Here is a 21,423-nt window from a genome sequence, read left to right as displayed (position 1 = left end):
TCCTCATTCTGTTCCCCTGGAAGCTGTGGCAAGTTTTTGTTTTAGGGTAAAGTATTTACATGAGCACTCTTTAAATGCTCACTAATGGAATAATGGACTTGATATAAAGGTTGGACTTGGAAAATAAAACATAGATGAATTTGCAAGGTTGGGGTTTTTTTTCTATAATTCAAGTATTTTTATTAAAAATATGGTTTTTCATGACACTATAAGTGTATGGAAGTATGGTAGAAATATTTCCTTTTTTCCCCCTGTACCTTCTGTTCGGAAATCCAAACTTTAAAACATGCCAGAACAGCATTAAACTGTTGTCAATCACTGTATTCCTTCCCAATGACCTGTAGCTTGGAAAAGAATTCTCATAGCTCTTCAGCCACAAGATCTTGAGATAAAATTGAATATTCATTTCAAACTAGTTATGGCCTATCGTCTTACCAGCATCTGTATTTTTAGTGCTAAGAGGGAAATCTTGAGGCTTTTTTTTTATTTCCATACATCTTTGTGTAAAATTTCTCCACCCTTTTATTTAGAAGGCTAAAGAATTAATAGAGTCAAATCATACCTGCAGAACCCACTTTGAAATTGTTTTGTTTACTTGTTTGTAAATGTGTGAAAAGAGTAAACTATATTTGATTTCATGAACCTGCTGTTTCTGTAGGAATAAACAAACTTTATTTGATAGGACTTGCACAGTATGCACTGATAATGACTTAAAACTTCTAGCTTACAGATGAGATCATTATTTTTTCCACTGACAAAACAGGGCAAATACAAGACTGCTTCTCTATAAGATTATACCTAATCTTTTAAACAGCACCTTCTACTTCAACCTTTCTTTCTTCGTTTCCTAGAAGGGTAAAGATGTTTCCAATGCCATTCAATTCAGAGAAATTGGTGATGAAAAAGATGCAGCAAACATTGCTTTCAGTCAGAGAAGACTGGTATCATACTGCAATTATGCCCAATACATTATTCCAAGATGAAGTGTGCTGTGCAGTGTGCAACATAAAAGTTCACAAAAGCATCTAGGTCAGTAATTGGCATCACATGCACAGTAAATGCAGGACAAGGCACAAATCTGTTTGCATCTCAGTTGCTTTCACAGGAATCTATGGAACATGGAACTTTCCCAGGCAGTAAAGGAGCCTGTATCATGCATATTTTTGCACTGCTCTTTTTTTTTAGCTCTTTATACTTTATCAGTGCTTCCTCAATGGTCCTAAAACTAAATTAGTTGTGTTTTCAATCTTGCTGCCCTGTGTTTTCCATTTTTACCTAAGCTTGCACTTGGCACTTGTGGAAAGAAATTATCTTTCTTTTTTTGAAAATAATAGCATTTGGGGTGGCCTTTAGGTTTCCTGCCAGTATGTATTCTGTGGTTTTGGACAAAATTCCACCAGAGAGCTGTATGTCCTTGATGGGAGAGCTTTGAAATTGTGGTAGCATGTTCTGTTGTGATAAGAACAGCATTTATCAACCATGCTCATCAGCCTATGTTTCCAGAAGAGCTATTCAGCTCCAGGACATGGTGAAGTGGTATCAATGGTGATTCCACAGAAGATATTTCTGGGAAGAAGTTACAGTCAAATAACTTAATTAAAAAGTAAAATCTTCAGTTTAATATGGAAGGTTGTCTTAATTAAAAAAAAAGGAGAAGCAACTCAGATTTTGAGGGGAAAAAAAAAATCTTTTTGCAATATTTTTATTAGCAGAGTAAAAAATAGGTATTGAATTTAAGAGTAAAAACTAAAGTTAAAATGCACATTTTCAAGGAATCCTAGATCTAATATTTTGTATTTGTAGATTTGCTACTATGTGACTGCATATGTTTGTTTGTATATTAATATAAAAATGTATTAAAATTCTGAAATCCATTAAAGGTTTTTCAGTGATTTTATTAAGTTTTCAATGAGAACTAAAGTAATTTTTAGCAGTAAAGAATTACTGAAGTAATGTTCTCCTTTCATCTGGGCCTGTTAGAATCCAGAGAGATGTCTGTCAGTAGGACTTCTTTTCACCAAGTTAAATGGTTGTTTTCAGTAAGTTTTAAGTGATTATGCGTGATTGTGCATGTGAATTGGAAATAGTTTAATGGTAGCAGAATTTCTCTTATGTAAATCTGCAGAGAAGACTCAGTTCAATCAAGGCAGATTGATAACAAAATAGACAAGCCCGAGACACTGACAGCATTTTATTGATACAGTGTTCTCACTTATGAGTAAATCTTGCTTCCAGAAATGTGTAACATTTGGAATTTAAATGCAACTGCAAATGCATTTGGATAACTGTAATTATAAGTCTTGATGTGAACTTTGTATTTTAAATAGCAAGCAGCAGCAGTGTTCCCATCAATACTACTGTTAAACCGCAGTAGGTGCTTATCGTGCCTCCTGTCTTATTAATACTGCCTGTAAGCTTTGTTCCAGTTGACCTTTGAAAGTTTCCAAAAGTTAGAGTTTGCAATTCAGCACGTTTGGCAGAGGAACATACATGATTATTCATATCATTGTTTAAACGGTAACCAGATGTGTCTTGTTTTTCTTCTTTCTTTCCCATTGTTTTTAAAGAGTGATGTTAATCCAAGATGTTAATCCATTTACAGGGTTTTTCCACAGCACCAAATTCCCCTTCGGTGAATTCTCGTTCCAGTAGCCTGGGTTCATCACTGTCCCTTGGTAACATCTCTGGAATGACAGCAAACCCAGAAGTGAAAAAGCGCAGAGCACCTCCTCCACCAGTCGCAACACCAGTATTGCCGAACACGGAGGTGAGGGGACAAGAGAGGACAGCAGCACAGGTAACAGTGACACTGCTGAATGGGCTCCTTTGTTTGCTGTGCTGGGTACCATCCATTCATTCAGCAGTCCTAAAGCCATTCACAGGTATTTTGATCAGCCATTAGCTACAGCTGACCAAAACTCCCCTCTTACAAGATAAAATTATCAAAGGTCTTAGTGTTTTGTACACATATACTGAGCTCTCTTGAGACTGCCCCAAGCTTTCTGCCCTGTCAAGAATCATTCTAAATCAGAAAAGTTTTGTAAAGCAATATGCTAAGGGAAGGAGGGTAAAGAAAAAGTAAGGCAGAAAAGCTGTAGATTGTATAAGGTATCCTTACTGAGCAGGGCAGTCCTGGAGAACAGGTGAGAGTTCTAACAAGAGACAAAAACCTTCAGCATACTGTTTTGTCCAGATACTTGTCAAGCTATCACCTATATCCCTGCTTCCAGTGCTACCATGGGATACCAGAATATCTACTCTGTTTTCTGAGTGACTATGTGACCTTTTAAAGCAGTGCTCTGGTTTTGTTTTTATAAAAGGTCACTGTTCCGCATTACATTATTGAGAATTAAACAGAAATGGGGGGAAACCTTTCTGAGGACCTAAACCTTTGAAAAGAAAAGAGCAATTTCCTCTTCCCTTAGCTCTAACTTTTATAGTGACACTCAGGCGTGTGTTACTAAACCTGCACAAGTCTTCTGGTTCCACCAGTAATAGTATTGTAATCTAAATGTAAACTGTAGAAATCAGCATGTGAAGTTGTATATGGATGCCAAAAAAAAGAGTTCAAGGAACCAATATCACCAAAGCTGTGTAATGTGGACTGCCTTCTACCTGCTCAGGGCTTGTCACATCTACAGCAGACTGATCTTGAGAAAGCACACTGTCCTAGTGCAAAATTGAGTCAGAAAGGAATCTTGGAGTTCACTACAGAGGAAGAGGAGAGGAGCCTGGTGCTCAGTCTCACTCCCTGTCACTCTCATATTTATCTGCATTAAGACATATGTTAAACACCTTCTCAAGTGAAACATTCTGTAACAAATGTTGATTCACACTCTTGGTAAAGGATTGTGGTTTTTTATTTTCCCATTCTTAGGTTGTCTAAGTGTGATTACTGGGACATAGTAGTGTTTCAGCTTTCAAAACTGGGATAGATGCCTTGAAATAGCACTTATTTATAGACACAGCTGAAGAGAAATAACACCATTTTTCTAGCAATACTTGTGCAAATTTTTCCTTAAAAATTCCTTTTGAAATTCCTATGTAAATATTTTTGAGGTTTCTTACATCCCCCAGAGTTACTGAGTTAAGGTAAATGGATCTTTTCATACAAAAATGCTATGGTATTTTGACTCCTAATCTTATACAAGTATAGTAATCACAGACTGCATTATTCTGCTATTCTCTTTGGCTGATCTCCTTGCAGTATGGCATTGAGATTCTAAATTGTGATGTACAATAACACTGGAAATCTAAACTCTCCTTAAATATACCAACATTTCTATTTTCAGCATTGTTGCAAGTAGGTTAAAATGCTGATTTTCTGAAGTCATGGATAGAAAATCTGTATTTTATTTTTTGTAAGTAGTGTACAGTACAGTATCAACTTCAAATTCTCTTAGTCTGAAGGAAAAGTTATGGTGAAGAAGGGAAGCAGATGAAGGTTGTGGCAGAGGATTTTCCATAACAAAGTTCATTTTATGAAATGAAATGTAGGCAAAATAAATGTCCTTTGTAACTGACAAAGTCAGTGAAGACCACAGTAGAGGTGCTAGAGTATATTTGACTACATTTGTTAAGTAAAGGACATCTTTCTGGAAATAATGGCATAGGCAAAAATGTTAGAAAGTTGTGGTGTGTTTCTGAAGCTCCCAGGCTGAAAGTTGCTCAAAGGCTGCCATGTACTTTTAACAGGAATGGGGTAGAATTGAAATAAAGCGCAAGTTCCATGAAGCAATCAAAAACTGAGGGAAGAAATTCATTATTCAATATTATGGGGCAAAGTAGCAACAGAGATATTGTTTATAAGAAAACTCAAATAGTTCCATTTTATCTACGTGCAGACAAGCCAGTTTGCTGTGAAAATAGAGTAAAAAATCTCAGGGTGTAAGTTTATTTCTTTAGTTTATGGGAAAGAATTAGCACTGATCTTTTTTTTCAAGGAAGGACGTCAATTCCTTATTAATGGACTTCCTTCCATAAAAAGATAAGATGTTTGTTTAGAAAACTTTATTTATGTGCAACTGTTACTAACAGGAAGATCCTGCAAAAGGAGAACATGTTTATTTCCAGTGAAGCTAGCACACTAATAGAAAATGAAAAGGTGATATTCTGAACTTTGAGAAGGTTTTTTTCTTTTTTATCTGTCTGGTTCCATAAAATTATATAGGAAATAAAATACTGTAGCTGTTATGAACACCTGTAACTTTCCAAACCAATAAGCCTGTTATTTTTGACCCATTGTTATATTCCAGGTATAAATGATTCTTTAAGGTTATATATATCTCATCTCCCTGCTTAGTGGTCCCAAACAGAAATTTCCATGTGTATCAAGACTGGGGTGTTTTAGTTTGTGATGTACATTTAGATTTTCTCCACTCATTTTTCTGACTTATTGCAATATAATTTTACTGTCTTACAGCTTTTGTTCCTGAAGGGCTTAGGATCATTTCTTCCCTTGTGGATAAGGCCCCTGCAGTAATATAATTTACATTTTAGTGCAAAATGTAGTTATCCATATCTGTTTAAAGGTAGTTTTCCCTCTGTAACTGTTTTAAATCTACCCTAGAAAACATTCATGTCTGTTCAGAGTATGCTGAACATGCACTAGATAGTTTGCAAAGGAATGCAGAGTCAAAGAAAGGAGTCTACAGATTTCTTCCCTGGAGACTTCACCCCTGTTTTTCTTAAACATCTTCCAATTTATGCTATTTGGAATAATGAGAAGTCACTTGAAAAAAATAATCTTTAAAAGGCTAGGGTATATAACAATTCCAGGAGATTTGATGCTTATGAAGCAAGGAGGTCAAAACAATGTAGGGGTGAGTCAAAACTGAACATTCTGTGCAGTCTCTGTTTTCTGTCACAGCACTCCAGAAGATGTGCTAGCAGAATTTACCCCCCCCCCCCCCACCAAAAAACATGCACTGTATCAAGAAAATGTAAGAAACAACCCATATGAGTATGACATTGTAGACAGAGTACACACAGAAAGCCACACATGAAATCTGATAGAATTACAGGCATCTCCTTAGAGGCTTATTCTGTGTGATCTCTCCCTAAAAGAAATGTGTTTTTCTTGGAAAAAAAATACCCTTTTGGGACAACCTGAAAGATCTATGAAATTGAGTTATTTGAGTCTCTAGGAAGTGAAGAGTATTGTGCACTGGAAAATTAGTATATAGGAATAATTACTTTTTTTGGTTTTTAACATTATATGGGGAAAAACAGACTGGAGTGGGGGATGTGATAAAGTTGGTCTTGGGCTTTTCTTCAAGAGCTTTCTCTATAAAATGCAATGGTTTATTCAGAAGAAGTTCATAGGGTTTTTGGAAACAGCATAGAGTTAGATGAGGACTCTTCAGTGCCGTCATGAGTATAAAAGCTCTGGTATCAACTTCAAATGTCAGAAATCCAACTTGTGTACTGTGAGCTGTGTGTTATTTCATCTGCTACCATTTTCAGAACAGAGGAACTCTAAATGTAACAGGAGGCATCAGGGATTTTTTTTATAGCCAGTCAAATTCCTGTACTAATAGAACAATATACCAGATACAGTATTCTACCATTTGTGTTAGACTGTAATTTTAGTTGTTATATGGCAACACAGTGAGCTTAAATAAAAAATGTATTGATGTTATTAGTGCAGCTGAAGAACTAGACTAACACTTTTACAAGGTTGTATTATAAACCAACACAGCTTTCAGATTTATTTGCCTGTTTGTGTTGTCTCCTGTATGTTGCTATAGACTAATGTGTATACCATACTGTGGGTTTTTGCCCTGTTTTTTACATTCCTCTCTTCTCCATTTAGATCTCAAAGGTAGGTTGCTGAGAATGGTTGTTGACTCTAAATTATTGGTCAAGACCATCTCTTTTAGAGCAGAATGCTTGCACCCAGTGTTTGATCAAGGCTGATATTTTCTCACCAGTTATAACTTACTCATTGAAGAGTCTTGCTCACCTGAACAAAAAGGCAAAGAGAGAACCAAAAGAGACCCACAGGCTTATTTTCATAATTTCTGGCAGTTTTCTTTCCCATTTTCCGTAGTTAAAATAAGTAAATTCTATGCCTAAATGAGAAGTTTGGCTTTAAGAGAATTATTATAATGTGAGAAAATATAAATGAGGTTTTCATATTTTTCCTGGAGAAAATAAGATACACTAAAAATTTGCCAAATGTCTTGCTTATGTAGAAGATATTTTCAGTAATTGCTGTTTTTGCAGTCTTCATTGATGATCTCTTATACTGACCACCACATAGGGTGCTCCTCTCAGTCTCCCTCTATGTTGGATATAACAGCCTCCTGCAAAGTATGCTGCCAGGGCATATTGCACTTGAAAGAGTGATGATTCTGCAGGCAGTCATTGATAGGAGTGCTGCAGAGCTGGCAGGACCCTGGCTGCAGGCATCCTATCCATTTAGTAGCATTTTCATGCTTTTGGTGGACTTGCTTTTCTCAAAGCAGAATTCATGTTACAGTACTATTTACTGTTCTTTTGTATGTAAACCAATATAAATAGAGTACACCAGGACTTGAAAACTTAGGTCATCCATATTAGCAAGTGTGTCAAAAGGAGGGAAAATACTCCAGTGAAATGTCCTTTCTGGAAGACATTAAATTTCTACCTATCTACAGGCAACACTGAAACACTTGAAATGACACATGACACACATCATGTAGATGAACACTGCATATAGTGAGAACATACCTGGAATTCATTCTGCCAGCAAGAACCACGGAATAATCTTCAAGCAGTAAAAATAAAGGAGAGGCAGTAAAGGAAATGAATGAATAATTTAATATTGGGATTATAATTAACTTCTTTTTTTTTTCAAAGTGTTATTAAACTGTAGACTCATCCAAATTTTTGGAATCAGTACCTGAATTTTTAGTTCTTATATTTCTCTTTTGTATGTATGTATGCTACAGGTATAGCCTTGGAAGCTGCTTGGAACTGTGACTCATAATCTTCCTTAGAATTAAGATATATTTTTAAATGGTGGCCAAGATTTTTAGAAATGGTTAGTTCAGCTGTCCATAATTAGGAAGCTGATTTTGGAGCTTGATGTTTTCTGAACTTTTAAGATGTCAGAAGCTACGTCTGGTTGCTCAGCAACTCAGTATCTGGCCACTGTGATTTTAATATCATATTATTTTCCAATGTGCCACCTTCTGTCACCAAAGGAATTTAAATTGAGGTTGTTAATACAAAAATCTGAGCAAAGCAAGAATTTATTCCTCTGAAGTCCCCCCAGCACAGCAGGGTTTTTTGCACAGTCATCTTTCATGCATTTTTGCACAAAGTGATAACCACTCATCCCCCTTGCTTCCGTATCATCTAATGCCACGGATTTGTGGTTAGCTGGCTGCAAGGAAATCTTGATTGATATGAAATCACACTGTTACTGTTGTTCTCCTCAGGTTTTCCATATAACATATTCTTCTGTGGCTGCAAATTAAGCCTCAAAGCCATAAACACAAAGCATCCTGTAAAACAGTGTAGAGTAAGTTCTTGCCATGTACGTCTGTGTCAGTGAGCTCTCTGTCTGTTTGCCCTGTGAGTCTTGAATCTGCTTTGTCCCTGGGTATTTCTAATAAATCTGATATTTCAAATAATAATACTCCTGCAGTTGGCTTTCCCTCTGAGAAACAGCCAAGTCTTTAGGAAGAACCTCTGTTTGTGTGGATGGCAGCTTTTTTTCCTCACAACTTTTCTTGGACTATGAGATTTGACATTTTTTTAAGAGAAGCATGATACTAGCAGTCACTGCAGCTGTGAGAAGTTGAGGGACAGAAGAGTCACAGCTGAATGGGAACACCTACCATGGCTTCTTACAGAGCTGAGGTATATTATAGCCAGCTGCCTCAAACCCACTTAACTAACATCACCTATAGAAGCATGGTACTCATACCAGCTTCTTTTCATCTTCTTTTGTACGTCTGCTGTAATTTATTATTGTCAAAATTTCACTCTGATCAGAGTCCTGTGTCCCAAGAGGAAAAGTTTCAAATTAGTTTAGAATTTCCTGGTTGGTAGATCCTATTTTTATTGAAAGTGTTGCTGTCATACTTGGAGGGGTTTGGTTTTTTGTACTGCAGCAGGATACATTTATGCTATAGGTATTTTCTCCCCTACTACCTTGTACTTTATTTCACTTTTTCTGTATAAGGTGTAAGATAATGGGCAGTTTGTGGGGGACATGTGACAAATGTATTTTGTTTTAATAAGAAACCCAGAATCCAACAAAAGGGTGGATGGCTTCAGATTACTTATCTCCCTTTCATAGGTTACACCTAAACCAGAAATGTCTACAAGAAGTCAAGATATGAATGCATGCTTTTTTTATCATCTTTTACAAAGGAAGGGAGGTTTCTCTTGACTCAAAGGTCTTCTGGGTGAGGTCTTCTCAACCTTTTTCTTATGACACATTTCCTTTCTCCCTTAAGTGTTCTGTGAATGTCTTTTCATTTTGCTTTGTGGTTTTTGTTGGTTTTTTTGGGGTTTTTTTTCTGTGGAGCATCTAGATGTCTCCTTTGAGAATAACAGATACATTTTTTCACATTCTGAGGAAGGATGCAATGAATCAGATTTTGCTGTAGGAAAAAGCTGTTTTTCAAAATGTGTCTTCTATTTCTACAACCTACTGTATCTTCTAGGTCACTTCTTAGGTTTTTATAAGCTCCCTGAGAACATGAAAGCAGGATTTATTCAGGAGGAGGAAGAACACTGGACTGCCTTTTGAATTTGTTTAAAATGTTAATTTAAAGTTAATTAATGACTGAGTTTATATGCCTTTTCAATTGTTGTAATTTAAATTTTCTTTTTGTGCACAGAGGCCTGAAATGTGAATACTGAATGTTATTTTTAGAAGTATCTTTGCCTTTGTTCATTAACTGAGGATGTCATGAGTGTTAGCTGTGATCTTCTCCAGTCTTTGTGGCAGACTTGTTAGAATTCTCAGGCAATATGTGATATCTCTCAACAGCATTTTTCTGATGAGGACAAGGATATTGAATCTTTAATAAAGATGCTCTTCTTCTGAAACACTGTTCAAATGCCCAAGTTATGTAAGCCTTAAAGAAGGGAGCTAGTTTTTTGTATCAGGCTTTGTATATTGAGTGCTGGACTGCACTTTTTACTGCTGTATGCCAAATTAAGAGGCTGAGGACTTCTTAGATAATTGGCATGGGGCAATATTTTGATAAGGTCAAAGAGTAGTTGTATGTCTCTCTGTTGATAGAGATAAGCAAATAATTATTGATAAACCAATTAAGAATGGAGATATTTATTTTATTTATTTCTGTGTTTCACATCAAATTTGTGTAGCAATTGCTTGTTTTGGATGTACAAGGCTGTAAATACTGCATGGTAATGACAAAAATTTTCCATTAGGCTTTTAGTATCTATTTTTTGCCAGTCATTCTGCCTAAAATTTTAGTTAGAAGCTAATTTATTTCATTTATGAATTCCTATATATGTTGAGATTTTATGGCTATCATGGGGGTCTTTTGCCTCTGTTCAGAGAACCATATAGAAATAATTTATTTTGTCTTATGCTCTAGCCAGAGTCTTTGGCCTGTTAGTATGGGATGGTAAATCAGTTAAACTTGGCTTGACATTTTTCACAGGTTGAGGGGTCTGGCAAAGAGAGATAATGACCATCAACCTTGTCCAATAACAGACATAAGGAGAGCACTTCAGTTCTTTGTTTAAGGAGCATGTCATAGTTCCTTTGTCAAGATGATGCACCAGAGACTGTACTGCTATCTGAAGTAGGAAAGATTGTATAAAATAACTGTGTCTGTAGTAAGTCTCTTTCTACTATGACAAGCAAAGAAATAGAGAAAAAAAATTACTGAATAATGCTGCCAATGCTGCCAATGCCACATTCTGGCATGAAGAAATTCAGAGAAAATAGGTGAAAGATATAGCTGCTTTTGGAAAGTGTAAGAGAAATAATAAAAAATTTAAAAAAATATTTAGATGGTTTATGTACTGGCAAAATTACTGGAAATATAATAGAGGATTTAACCAGTTGGCATTTTTGTAAACATAGCAAATAGGGTAAATGTAGCTTTAGTAAAAGAGAAACCCTGCTTTACGTGTTGTTTTTTTTTTTTCCCCTTATAGTGCTCTTGATGCATTCAGGAAGCAGATGGGTGTGATCTGGTTGATACAGTCTGTCTGGGTTTTCACAAAGCTTCCAAGCTCAAGAATTTCATAAGGAAACCAAGTCTCAGTTCCATAATAAATAAGGTCATCTTACTCTTAAGTAACAGACACGAAAGAAAAGAGAGATTGCAGGTTAGGACTAAATGATCTGCTCATCTAGTAGTGAAATGTTGCAGAAGCCTTGGAGTATTTGACCATCCATATTGATTGTATTAAGAAATTACCTGAAAAAGAAACAGTGAGAAATTTTGTTGCTCTTACTTGAGTTATCTGGATAGCTGGACCAAGACTGCTCCTCAGACTGTTGACTGAGGAGCAACAGTTAGAAGACCTTATGGGACTGAGTGCTGGGAGCACTTGCAGATGAAAGTAGTTAAATTCAGTGTGGAAAAGGGTGAGGTGATATACGTGAGAAAAGACCATTCTTAATTTTTCCTAAGACCTTGTAAGATACTGATCTCTCTGCTCACAGTAGCTGATTGGGAAGATGTTAGGATCAGAAGATATTTTTATTTGAAAAAAGTCATCTCCAAGCTCAATAGGAATCAAAAAAGTAAATCCAATTCAGAGCATTTTAGGAGAGGAAAAGTGGGTAAAAAGATAGTTTTATTACACCACTACACATTGTGACCTTTTCTTATGCCATCTTAAATACTACAACAGTGTTCTTCTTGCTTCAGGGAAGTATTACAGAATAGGATGAGACTCATGGAAGAACATCAAGGGTGATCAAAGGTGTGGAGTAGTTTAGTACAGGGCCAATGGTGCAACTTAAGTAAACCATGATTCTTCATCTTGAAAAAGTCACTGAAGACTATGGACAAATATTTTACTTTTCAGCCGCCATTAGAAGAGCATTTAGAGCTAACAGGAAACGGGAAAACTCCCAAAGGCAAAGCATATGGGTCTTCATTGACTTGGTCCTCCAAGGTTGTTATGGACACTAGAAGTTTTCACAAGCTTAAGAGGAGACCAAACAAATGCTGCAAGGATGACAAATCCATTATGAATTTTGAAGGATAAATCACATCAGGAAGTCCCTAAAATGAAGTTGGTTGGTGGCTACAAAAGTATTTGGGAGAAGGTAGTACTGAACATACCTTTCCTCTTCTTTTGCTGTTCTGTAGGTACCTGCCACAGTCTAATAAAGAAGCCTGAGCAGAACCCTTGATCTAACACATGAAGCTATTTTTAGAGAATACTGAAGAGAGTCATACCCAAATGTTTGTCTCATATAATCTGACATCACTCCAGAAAAGTCACTGGCAGCATATACTATGACTTCACTAGGTCTTCTTATCAGTGGTAATTTGATGACCAGAAAAACGTGTTTCTCATTAAAAACAGAAACAGCTGCCTCTGATTGCTATTCGCAGTCATCAGTCTTTGTTTTGTGTTCCTCAGTGCAAAACTGCATTTGCAGAATGAAGCTGGAAGTTTTGCCAGTTAATCATAGGACCAATAAGAATTTTGTACCACGAACCCTAAAGCAACTTGCCTGGTATGCGTTTTATGACTTGGTAGTGTGACTGCAGGATCAAAGAGCCCCACAGGACTCTGAGGGTCATATTTGCAGCCCCCCTGGACTGCTCCTGAAAATACTGAGATGTACTTATACAGCTTATATTACAGGTGTCTGGGAGCTGTGTGGGTGATGTCCAGTGGACTCTACATTGACAAAATAAAAAGCAGCATGAAAGATGTGATCTCTTTGCATTTCAAATCAGTATCTGATCCAGGTGCATGCCAGATATATTCTCTAAGTTACAGGTCCTCTGAGGAAGGAACTGCTGAGACACTTCTGTCTTGTGCAGTGATGGGGCTATTGTTTTGCTTAGAAAATTGTGATATTTCTACCTTTCTACCCAATCTCTTTGGGTGTTCCCTCCATCTATCCACTTTTGGCAGCATTTTTTAAGAGTGTATAATGACTTTCACTTAATGGCCTTGTCAAAAAAAGCCATGTACAAACTGTTGCACTTCACAGACATAAAATTTTGTGATGACACACATTAAGTTTTATAGAAACAAAAGTCACTGTAAGCAATCTTAAACCTGAAAGGTTTTATTTATTTCATATTTCTACTGGAGCTGAACCTGGCTAGTGCTATCCTATTGTAGAGACCATTATCAAGGTGTACAGAACCAATTAGCAGAAACAAGAGTGAGTAGTAAAAAAATTGTGGTCTTTAAAATGCCCTAAACCATGGTAAATTACTAAGAAATTAAAACAATTCATTTCCAATTTGAAGGTGTTTTGTTCATTTTTTAAAGAGCTTTAAACATGACATTCAGTTATCTGAATGAGAACTATCCAGATTTGTTCATGTCGTACAAAACAATAATCAGATAGCAAGGATGAAACCAACTGACAGCACATCAGATAATGTTTGCTGTGCAGTTTGGATGCTTAATTTAGCTAACAGCTGCACTTTAGTTTGGATAAATGATGCAGGCCCAAATTAAAAGAAAAGAGTAAGTGCAATGATGGCTGAAGGCTTATCTTGTTGTCATGTAAAGCATGAAATTTAGGAAGGCTAAAAAAAGCTGCTAGAGAAAGGGAGTAATTTGTACTTCTTTTTGTGATAGAAACAGCTCCAAAAATTAATTCTGCTATATGCTCACTTAAACACATTAATTCTTTTAACATAGTTATTAAAAACTACAGCTTAAATGATACATGAAGTGTAGTGCTACTTTCTCAACATCTCCAAAGAGTATCAGTTAAGGGTATGCTGTATTTTAATAAGGTATTACAGAATTTTCTTCTGTATAGCTCTAAATAAATTCTGTTGTTTCAGTCCAATTTGTTACCCATCCTCTTTATTGGTCCTAATGCTCAACCGTGTGTCTGTACATTTATTTACTAACAGCATGTGACTTATTAAAAGATAGAGAGTGGCAGAAAGCATTTTAATAACTTTAGGCAACTCTTTTTTTAGGCAGCCAACTTATATTGCAGCAGCTTTTTTGTCCCTCCTTTTCTTTCAACTCTTTTTTTCCTGTAATTTTAAATAGAGTAAGGTGTTACTGTGTGATGAATTATTTAAAAGGAGTCTAAGCTTTCTCAGTAAAGAAGCGATTAACTACAATTGCTTATATTTTTTCCTGAAGCTTGGCCAGTAAGAACTAGGAACTAGTTAAGAATGTCAGTGGAGGTCTTTGTGTTAGTGAGAAGGTACAACCTCTCAGAAGTGCAGTTGGAGAAAAGACTCATTTTGCAATACCCCTTTGAGAAAATCTTTACTAGATAATGTTCACAGTCAATTAACAGGTTTTGCACCAGAAGAATTTAAAATATTGAGGTCTGCTTTAAAACTATGTATTTTTACATTGTAAGAGGAATCCAGTGTGTGGGTTTTTTGCAATTTCAGAAATAAGTTTTTTGCAACTTTGTCCAGGAAATAGAAGCAATATCAGTTCAGTGGTGATTTAAATTGCTTACCTGCTTTAACTGAAGGCTGGACTTTATGAAGTGCTGGGTGCTTCACAATTTGACTTGGATAGGCTGTTATTTTAGAGGGATTGGAGAATGAAATTTTAAAATTTTGAAAGGTTCCTCCATTATCTACTTTCCTGCTGTTTTTTTTCAAAAGTGCTACAGTCCCGCACTCTAACCTGTATAGCTATAATCTCTGAATTGACATCAAAGTTGGAATTACCTGGTGATGTTTAATATATATGCAAGAACACAAGCAAGGTAAGCTTATAGTGTCTTTACATTACAATTTAACCTGCATAGCATAGTAATCATGCAAAAATGCAAGATTTGTTTGGCAGGAGGACTTCCATTATTTTTCAGGAAAACATATGTCTTGAGAGTTGAATCTTTGAATTATGTGCAAGAAGAATTCTTGGAATAGTCTTTTTTCCAGCATCAACAGCATTCTTGATCTTTTGCAATAATCCAGTTGCTTCTGGCTGTGAGTTCATGGTTCAGTTGCCAACTGTTTCTGAACAGACTATACTACCTGCCATGGGAATGGTACCACAGCTTACCATCTGGTGAGATCATGATAGCATCACTTGACCTCCACATGTGGTCTCTGTCAAGCACTTCATTGAAAACTGGCAAGACATTAGGGCCGGAACATACTGTTCTATGCAGCCATGGATTTTGGCAGGGTTGCAACGCTCAGCAAGTAAACTTCATCTGGCTTACAAGTTTCAGACAAATAGAACGGGCTGATGTCATCGTAAGCTTTAACTGTCATTAAAGAAGAAAGTATGTGTCTAGTAATTATGAGGCTTTGTTGGGCACGGTATTTAGGGGAAGTTAATAGACAAAGATCATTTTGAACAACGAGACTTCTGAAGAGCTGGCATTCAATGAGCGATGAAAAATGACCCTAGCACTGTGCTTAATTTAGAAACTGGGTTTGCATTGCTTTTCAGACTTTGTTTCTAACTCCACCTTACATAGATCCTAAATTAAAAAGGTAAAAAATTACAGAATCGAAAAATTAACAAAGTAAATATGTGCTGTGCCAATCAGGTTTAATTCTATGGCTTAATAGCGTAGTCATTGCTTAGCCAAATAAGAAAATAAGGGAAAACATCACAGGTGTAATAAAAAAAAATTGTTCTCTACTACATCAAGCTATTTTTTACAGAATCGTGGAATTCTTAGGGATGGAAGGGACAGCTGAAGATCATCCAGTCCAACCCCTCTGCCAAGGCAGAGTCCCCTAGAGCAGATTACGGAGGAACACATCCAGAGGGGCTCTCTCCTAGACAGAGAGACTCCACAACCTCCCTAGACAAGCTGTTCCAGTGCTCTGCCACTTTCAAGGTTAAGAAGTTCTTCGTTATATTGAGGTGCAACTTTGTGTGTTTCAGTTTATGCCCATTGCTCCTCATCCTGCCGCAGGGCACCACTGAAAAGAGTCTGGCACCATCCTCTTTAAAGTTGCCATTGGTCACTTGGAGAAATAGGTATCTCAATTTTTTTTGCAGTATGCCTGTCTTAATAAGAATATAATTTCTCACCTCCTGAGACCCAGTAGACAATCCTTGAGTCCTGCTCAGCTGTATTGTGTTGCTGACACTTCCAGCTAACAAGCAGTGTGCCATGATGGGTTCCTCAAACAGGTCTTACAGCAGAATCTATTTGTAATTTTGGATAATAAAAGTTGATACTTTTGGGCAATAGCTTTATGTAGAGCCATGTTATGCTACAGTCCTAGTAATATATCTAATTGACACTGTACCACTTTGTTCTTCTCCCTTCTTCATGCTTTTATGTTGTGGAAATTTGGAGGCTTTTGGCTGGTGTTCGTAAGTGCTAGAGAGAATTTGACTTGAGTGGGAATTTGAAGGGGGCAGTGGGAAGGCATGGCACCAACAAGGTGATTGTTAAGGGTCTCTTCTAACCCAAACCATTCTATGGACCTATCGAAGCGGAAAGGAATCAGAAACTATTGCTTGACTTACTGCCTAAACCATGTTTCCCAGGTTTCTATGTGCCTGTGGAAGAAGAAGGCTGATGGAATGAGGTAGAACACTGGAAATAATCAGATATGTTTTTCTCTAAATTGAGAAGATTGCCTAGGGCTTCTCTAAGTTGAGAAGGTGATTGCCTAGGACTTAGTGCTAAGCACTAGAAATTTAACTTGGCTATCTCTACAGAAGAAAATTTTAAGTTCAGAGAAAAATCTAAAAGCTCCAGGGAAGTATGTCACTTACTGGAAGTAGAAAGGATAGTGTTCTCCTTGTAATATGTTTATGTGAATTACCTTCCACGTTCTAGAGCTAACAGATTTTGGGCTACAACACATCCTTCTGGCAAAAAATTTGAAAAATATGCAAAATAACTTTTGCAAATCTTCATTTGCAAATCCCTGAGATTTTTAAGGACAGACAAGCAGATCATCCAATCATCCAGACTATAATCCAGGATGTGAGACTGAGAAAGAAAAGATAATGTATAAAATTCTTAGTCTAGTGCCTTTTTAAAAGGCAGTCACTTAAGAAAATTACATCGATTATATCAAATTCGTTGACAAAGTTGTCAGAGGCAATATGAACTGCACTGCTACTATGCATCTTACACTCTTATTAATGATCATTTGTGTTGTTAATTATATAGTTCTAACTAAAAACATGTGCACAGATATGAGATTAAAATCTGGGGGTCGATTTTGCCTTTTTTTTAAACTTCTGTAGAGGAGAAATGAATATTGGTTTGTGGTGGTTTTAAAATGTGATTTTTAAGTGTTTGAGATGTTCTTGTTGGTTTTTTTTCCCCCTCAATGAAGACATAAATGAGGAGAATTACATTGTATTCTGAGAAACAGAGGAAGTTCAATTCTTTGCCAAAGCAAACATCCGCAGACTTGTGTAGTCTACATGTTTCAATGCATGTGAAAATATTTGGTGTTGTAGCGTGATTTCCTTGAGTGGAAATAATACTGCAGCTAGAAATGAGATTTTGCAAAGAAGGAAATCACAGCTATCTTAGTGATTTAACATCTCAGATTTGTTTATGGATAGTTTCCTGTCTGACACATTTAACTGAACAAGTTAAAGGATTTAACGATTAGAATGACATTAATTTTTAACTGTCCTTGGCGGTGACATTTCACAAAGGGTGTGTTCTATAAAAACAGATGGAAAAATGAGCTTGCCCCTTCACCTTGCACTGGCTTTCTTGTGTTAACTGATTTAGCTTTCTGTCACCAATCAGCCAAGTATTCAAGGACATACTTGCCTTTTGTCTTCCTCATTTTGTGAATAAAATAGCACAAGAACATAGAAATTTTTATAAAATCCAGTAGTAGTAAGCTTCATCTGTTACTAAGGCTGAGATGTTTTTTGTAGTCAGAGCTTGATTTTTGATAATTTATATTCAATTATGTTATAAAATCCTGTTTAACTCCAAAGTTATATAATGAAATAAATCTGAAATTAAGCATTATGGGCAAAATTATGCAAAATAATGTGATATGTGATTAAAATAGTAATGGTAGGGTTCTTTTCAGTAGGCAGAGGCAGTTGGCACTTCAGTTCTAAGACAGATTTCCCACAGTGCCTGGGTGCTTCCAGCAGTAAAGCAGCTCAGAAGCTGAGGCAGGGAGTGCAGCTGGGATGCAGCCATCAGGTGAGACAGACACCTGCAGAGCACAAGGAAGGACAGTGCAGAGTTTCAAAGTCAGGAGGAAGACCCCTAATAGAGAATGGTGTTGTCAGGACTGAAATATGGTTAGCCAGTTCCTTGAGTTGCTTGCTATTCTTGTGGACTTAAATTCAAGTTGGCAGTAGCTTGGGAGTCTCCCATCTAAATCTGTTCCCCAAAAGAGTGATGTGTCCAGAGATACACAAGCAATCAGGTCTGGTCGGTCCAAATATCAGTCCTGCTATCCCAGCATACTTACTCATATGGCTTACTTAAAGCTAAGCCTATTTTTATTCATTTTATTGCCAGGCTTTGAGATCCAACACCTCAACATGAATGGAAGTAAAATGACCAATGCAGAGAAACTCTTTGCTAATTCATAACTTATAGTTATTCCTATGCATTTTACCAAAATGAAAAGTTTTCCAAATGATACCCTCTTTAAACATGTTTCAGTGTGCTAGATTTTTTATTATCTCTGTGTCTGCTGTTTTGGTAATATGTTGTTGTATTGCATGGTATCCTAGTAAGTACTTTCAATAACCCACACAAATGCATTCTGCACAGTAAGGACATGCTTCTGGGGAGACATCAGACTTTGAATGCAGTTTCTAATATACTTGTGTTTCAGTGCACTTGTGTACTTATGGATTAAACATTCATCTTGTAATCAAAATGAAACAGGGTACTACCCAATAAGGAAAGAAGGTAGGGAAGTTCAGTGCTGAATAGATGATTTTATTCGATGTAGCTTAAAGTGGTCACCTCATTAGTTCAGTTGCCCAGTTTTGAGAGCTCACTGAATTTTCCTTTGTTAGTGTATGCCAGTGAAAAGACTAATGATGTCCAAGGAATATTAAGCACATGAGTAAATGTTGTATAAGACACATTAATGTTCAGCTGGGACTTCTTGTGGTTTCTAGTGCTAGGCATGTTGAAGCATCTGTTGCCCTGTGAAAATGCAGAATCAGCTGTGCAGGATAGCTTTTATATCATCAAGTTTAGTGGACAGATTTATGTCTCCATTCTGCAGCTGAAAGATTTATGTGTCTCATTTTCCTAGAGCAATTCTTCTTGGATCAAAATATTTTCTTCTCAACTGCTTTAAGTTATGTCATAGTAATATGTCTTTAAATCTAAACCCATAAATCTTACATACCAATCTACCACTTGTCTTTCATAGAATATTATAAAGGATTAGCGCAGTTATATCAAGACTTTAAAGTCAATTAATGAAGTATGCATCTTTTTTTCTTTTAGAATTCTTGTAATATGGCTGCTAATTATTTGAAGGTTTTTTGTTTTGTTTGGTTTTGGTTTTGGTTTTTTGGGGCTTTTTTGGGGTTTTTTTTTTTTTTTGGGTTTTTTTTGTGGGAGGAGGAGGTTTGAGATGGTCCCACACATGGTTTGGGTTGATACTGTTGTTTGTTGAGTTACAGCTTAGCTCTGGGATTTTTTTTTTTCTGTTTGGATTGCCTTTAAACATTCTGAAATTCAGTAGGCACTCTGACTCCACACAATATCATCGCCAGCAGGTGTATCAGAATCTGGCTCACTTAAATCAGTGTGTGTCTGGTCAGTGTGGGGTGATGGAACCACTTTGTAATGCGAATATGCTGGGTATTGAATCCATGTGTCCTTTTTCCAGTTCTTTTTCTTTACTTCTAAAAATAATTTCTGCAGTCATTCACTGTTTCCATGAATAAGACAATTTGTGTACAAATTAGCCAATTTCTCTATAAAACAATACATGCGTGATGTGCAACATTGCATAAAAAGGAGAAAGAAGGAAGAGAGTATAAGGACTTTCTTCACGCAGTTTATATCATATGCTATAGAATTATTTATTTGCATATGCTCAACAATAATCTGACATCCCTTAGAAGCAGTCCTTATTCCAGACATGATTCTATTGCTGATACAGCTGTATCATCTGTAGCTATGTTGTTTGAGCAGGAAGAAAATTGCTTTAAGGAGAATTTTGTTAAATATCAAGACTGGAAAATTCTTAGGTTTTCAAGATTTTTTCCTTTCAATGGCAAAATGATAGGAGTGATAGTAAAAGGAAAAATCTGTTGCCATAAGACAAATGTTTCTTGCAATGTTTATAAAAAATACTGGAAAGAACGGTTTGGATTTTGAAACACAAACTATGCAACTTAATGGTGCAGTTTCTGGCTTACAGAAGAAGGCTCAGTTTTAGGAGCCATAAACCTGCAGTGAATTTGGGCCCAGTTGGGTCTGTGAATTAAAGAAAGTTGGCATTGACCAGATGACTTAGTACTTTTATAAATAAACATTTCTGTTAGAAAGTTTAAAAGGGAAGGGCTGACAAATACGAAACTAGTGTCTGGCCTGTAAGTAGAGGACAGACAAGGCAAAGGAGCGGAGCTCACACTGGAATTCTAAGAACCTCTTTGTCTTTGAATGCTTGGTGAATTTTCAGTAGTGGTGACTTTTGTTTCCTTGGACCTCCTTTAATAATTTTCATTACTTTGTATTCATTGCAACCTGGACCAAAGAAAATACTGGACTTTTACACATAAGGAAGTTTAAACACAGTTTACACATACACTCTTACAGTCTCCACAGATTGTTTGCAAGTAGAGTGACTGTGAAATGCTACTGATTGAAAATTTCAAGGATTGGCCTTGTAGGATTCTTTTCTACACAATTTTGACAAGTAACTTCCCCATGATGTTGTTGTTATGCTCTAAATATATTCTCAAATCTTTTCTAGAGCCCTCAAATTTTGTTAAGTATGTTGAGCTTTCACAGTAGGAAAACACATTCAGCACTTTGCTCAGATATTTTGTCTGCAATATTGGAAGTATTTTTCGAAGAGTATTTGAGCCCTGAATGATTTTTGTTGTAGTTGTTGTTTTATTTTAATTATTCTACATTGCCTTATCAGTAGGGGAAGAGAAATTGTACTGTTTTTCAGATTTGGGTCCTTTTGACCTCTTTTATTCTAGCTCAGTTCATGATATTAATTTAATGAACATCTTTTCAAATTATGTATTTTTTGTATCAGGAGCTGATCTAATAATTTTTTATTGATAAATGTAGGTGAAGCACAAATGTTAAAACTACGAAATATTCTGTTAGATTCAGAGAGAGGCTGCTGTAAC

At 36.3% G+C, this 21,423-nt stretch overlaps 1 protein-coding gene across 13 annotated transcripts in view; it reads left to right on the top strand.

Moving 5' to 3' along the window:
* COBL (cordon-bleu WH2 repeat protein) overlaps positions 1-21,423 on the top strand; it is a 157,573-nt gene that overhangs the window by 80,673 nt on the left and 55,477 nt on the right. For 12 of the 13 annotated variants that reach the window (XM_064429492.1, XM_064429479.1, XM_064429485.1 and 9 more), the window contains one exon: positions 2,603-2,797. In XM_064429492.1, the coding sequence (XP_064285562.1) occupies positions 2,603-2,797 (195 nt within the window). Of the gene's footprint in view, positions 1-2,584; positions 2,798-21,423 lie in introns of those variants that run through there. The other variant, XM_064429499.1, reaches the window with a different exon arrangement.

The sequence above is a fragment of the Passer domesticus genome, chromosome 1 (genome assembly GCF_036417665.1).
Source record: "Passer domesticus isolate bPasDom1 chromosome 1, bPasDom1.hap1, whole genome shotgun sequence".
Lineage (NCBI taxonomy): Eukaryota > Metazoa > Chordata > Aves > Passeriformes > Passeridae > Passer > Passer domesticus.
The sequence above is the reverse complement of the archived record's forward strand: the minus strand, read 5'-3'. Positions and strand labels throughout refer to the sequence as shown.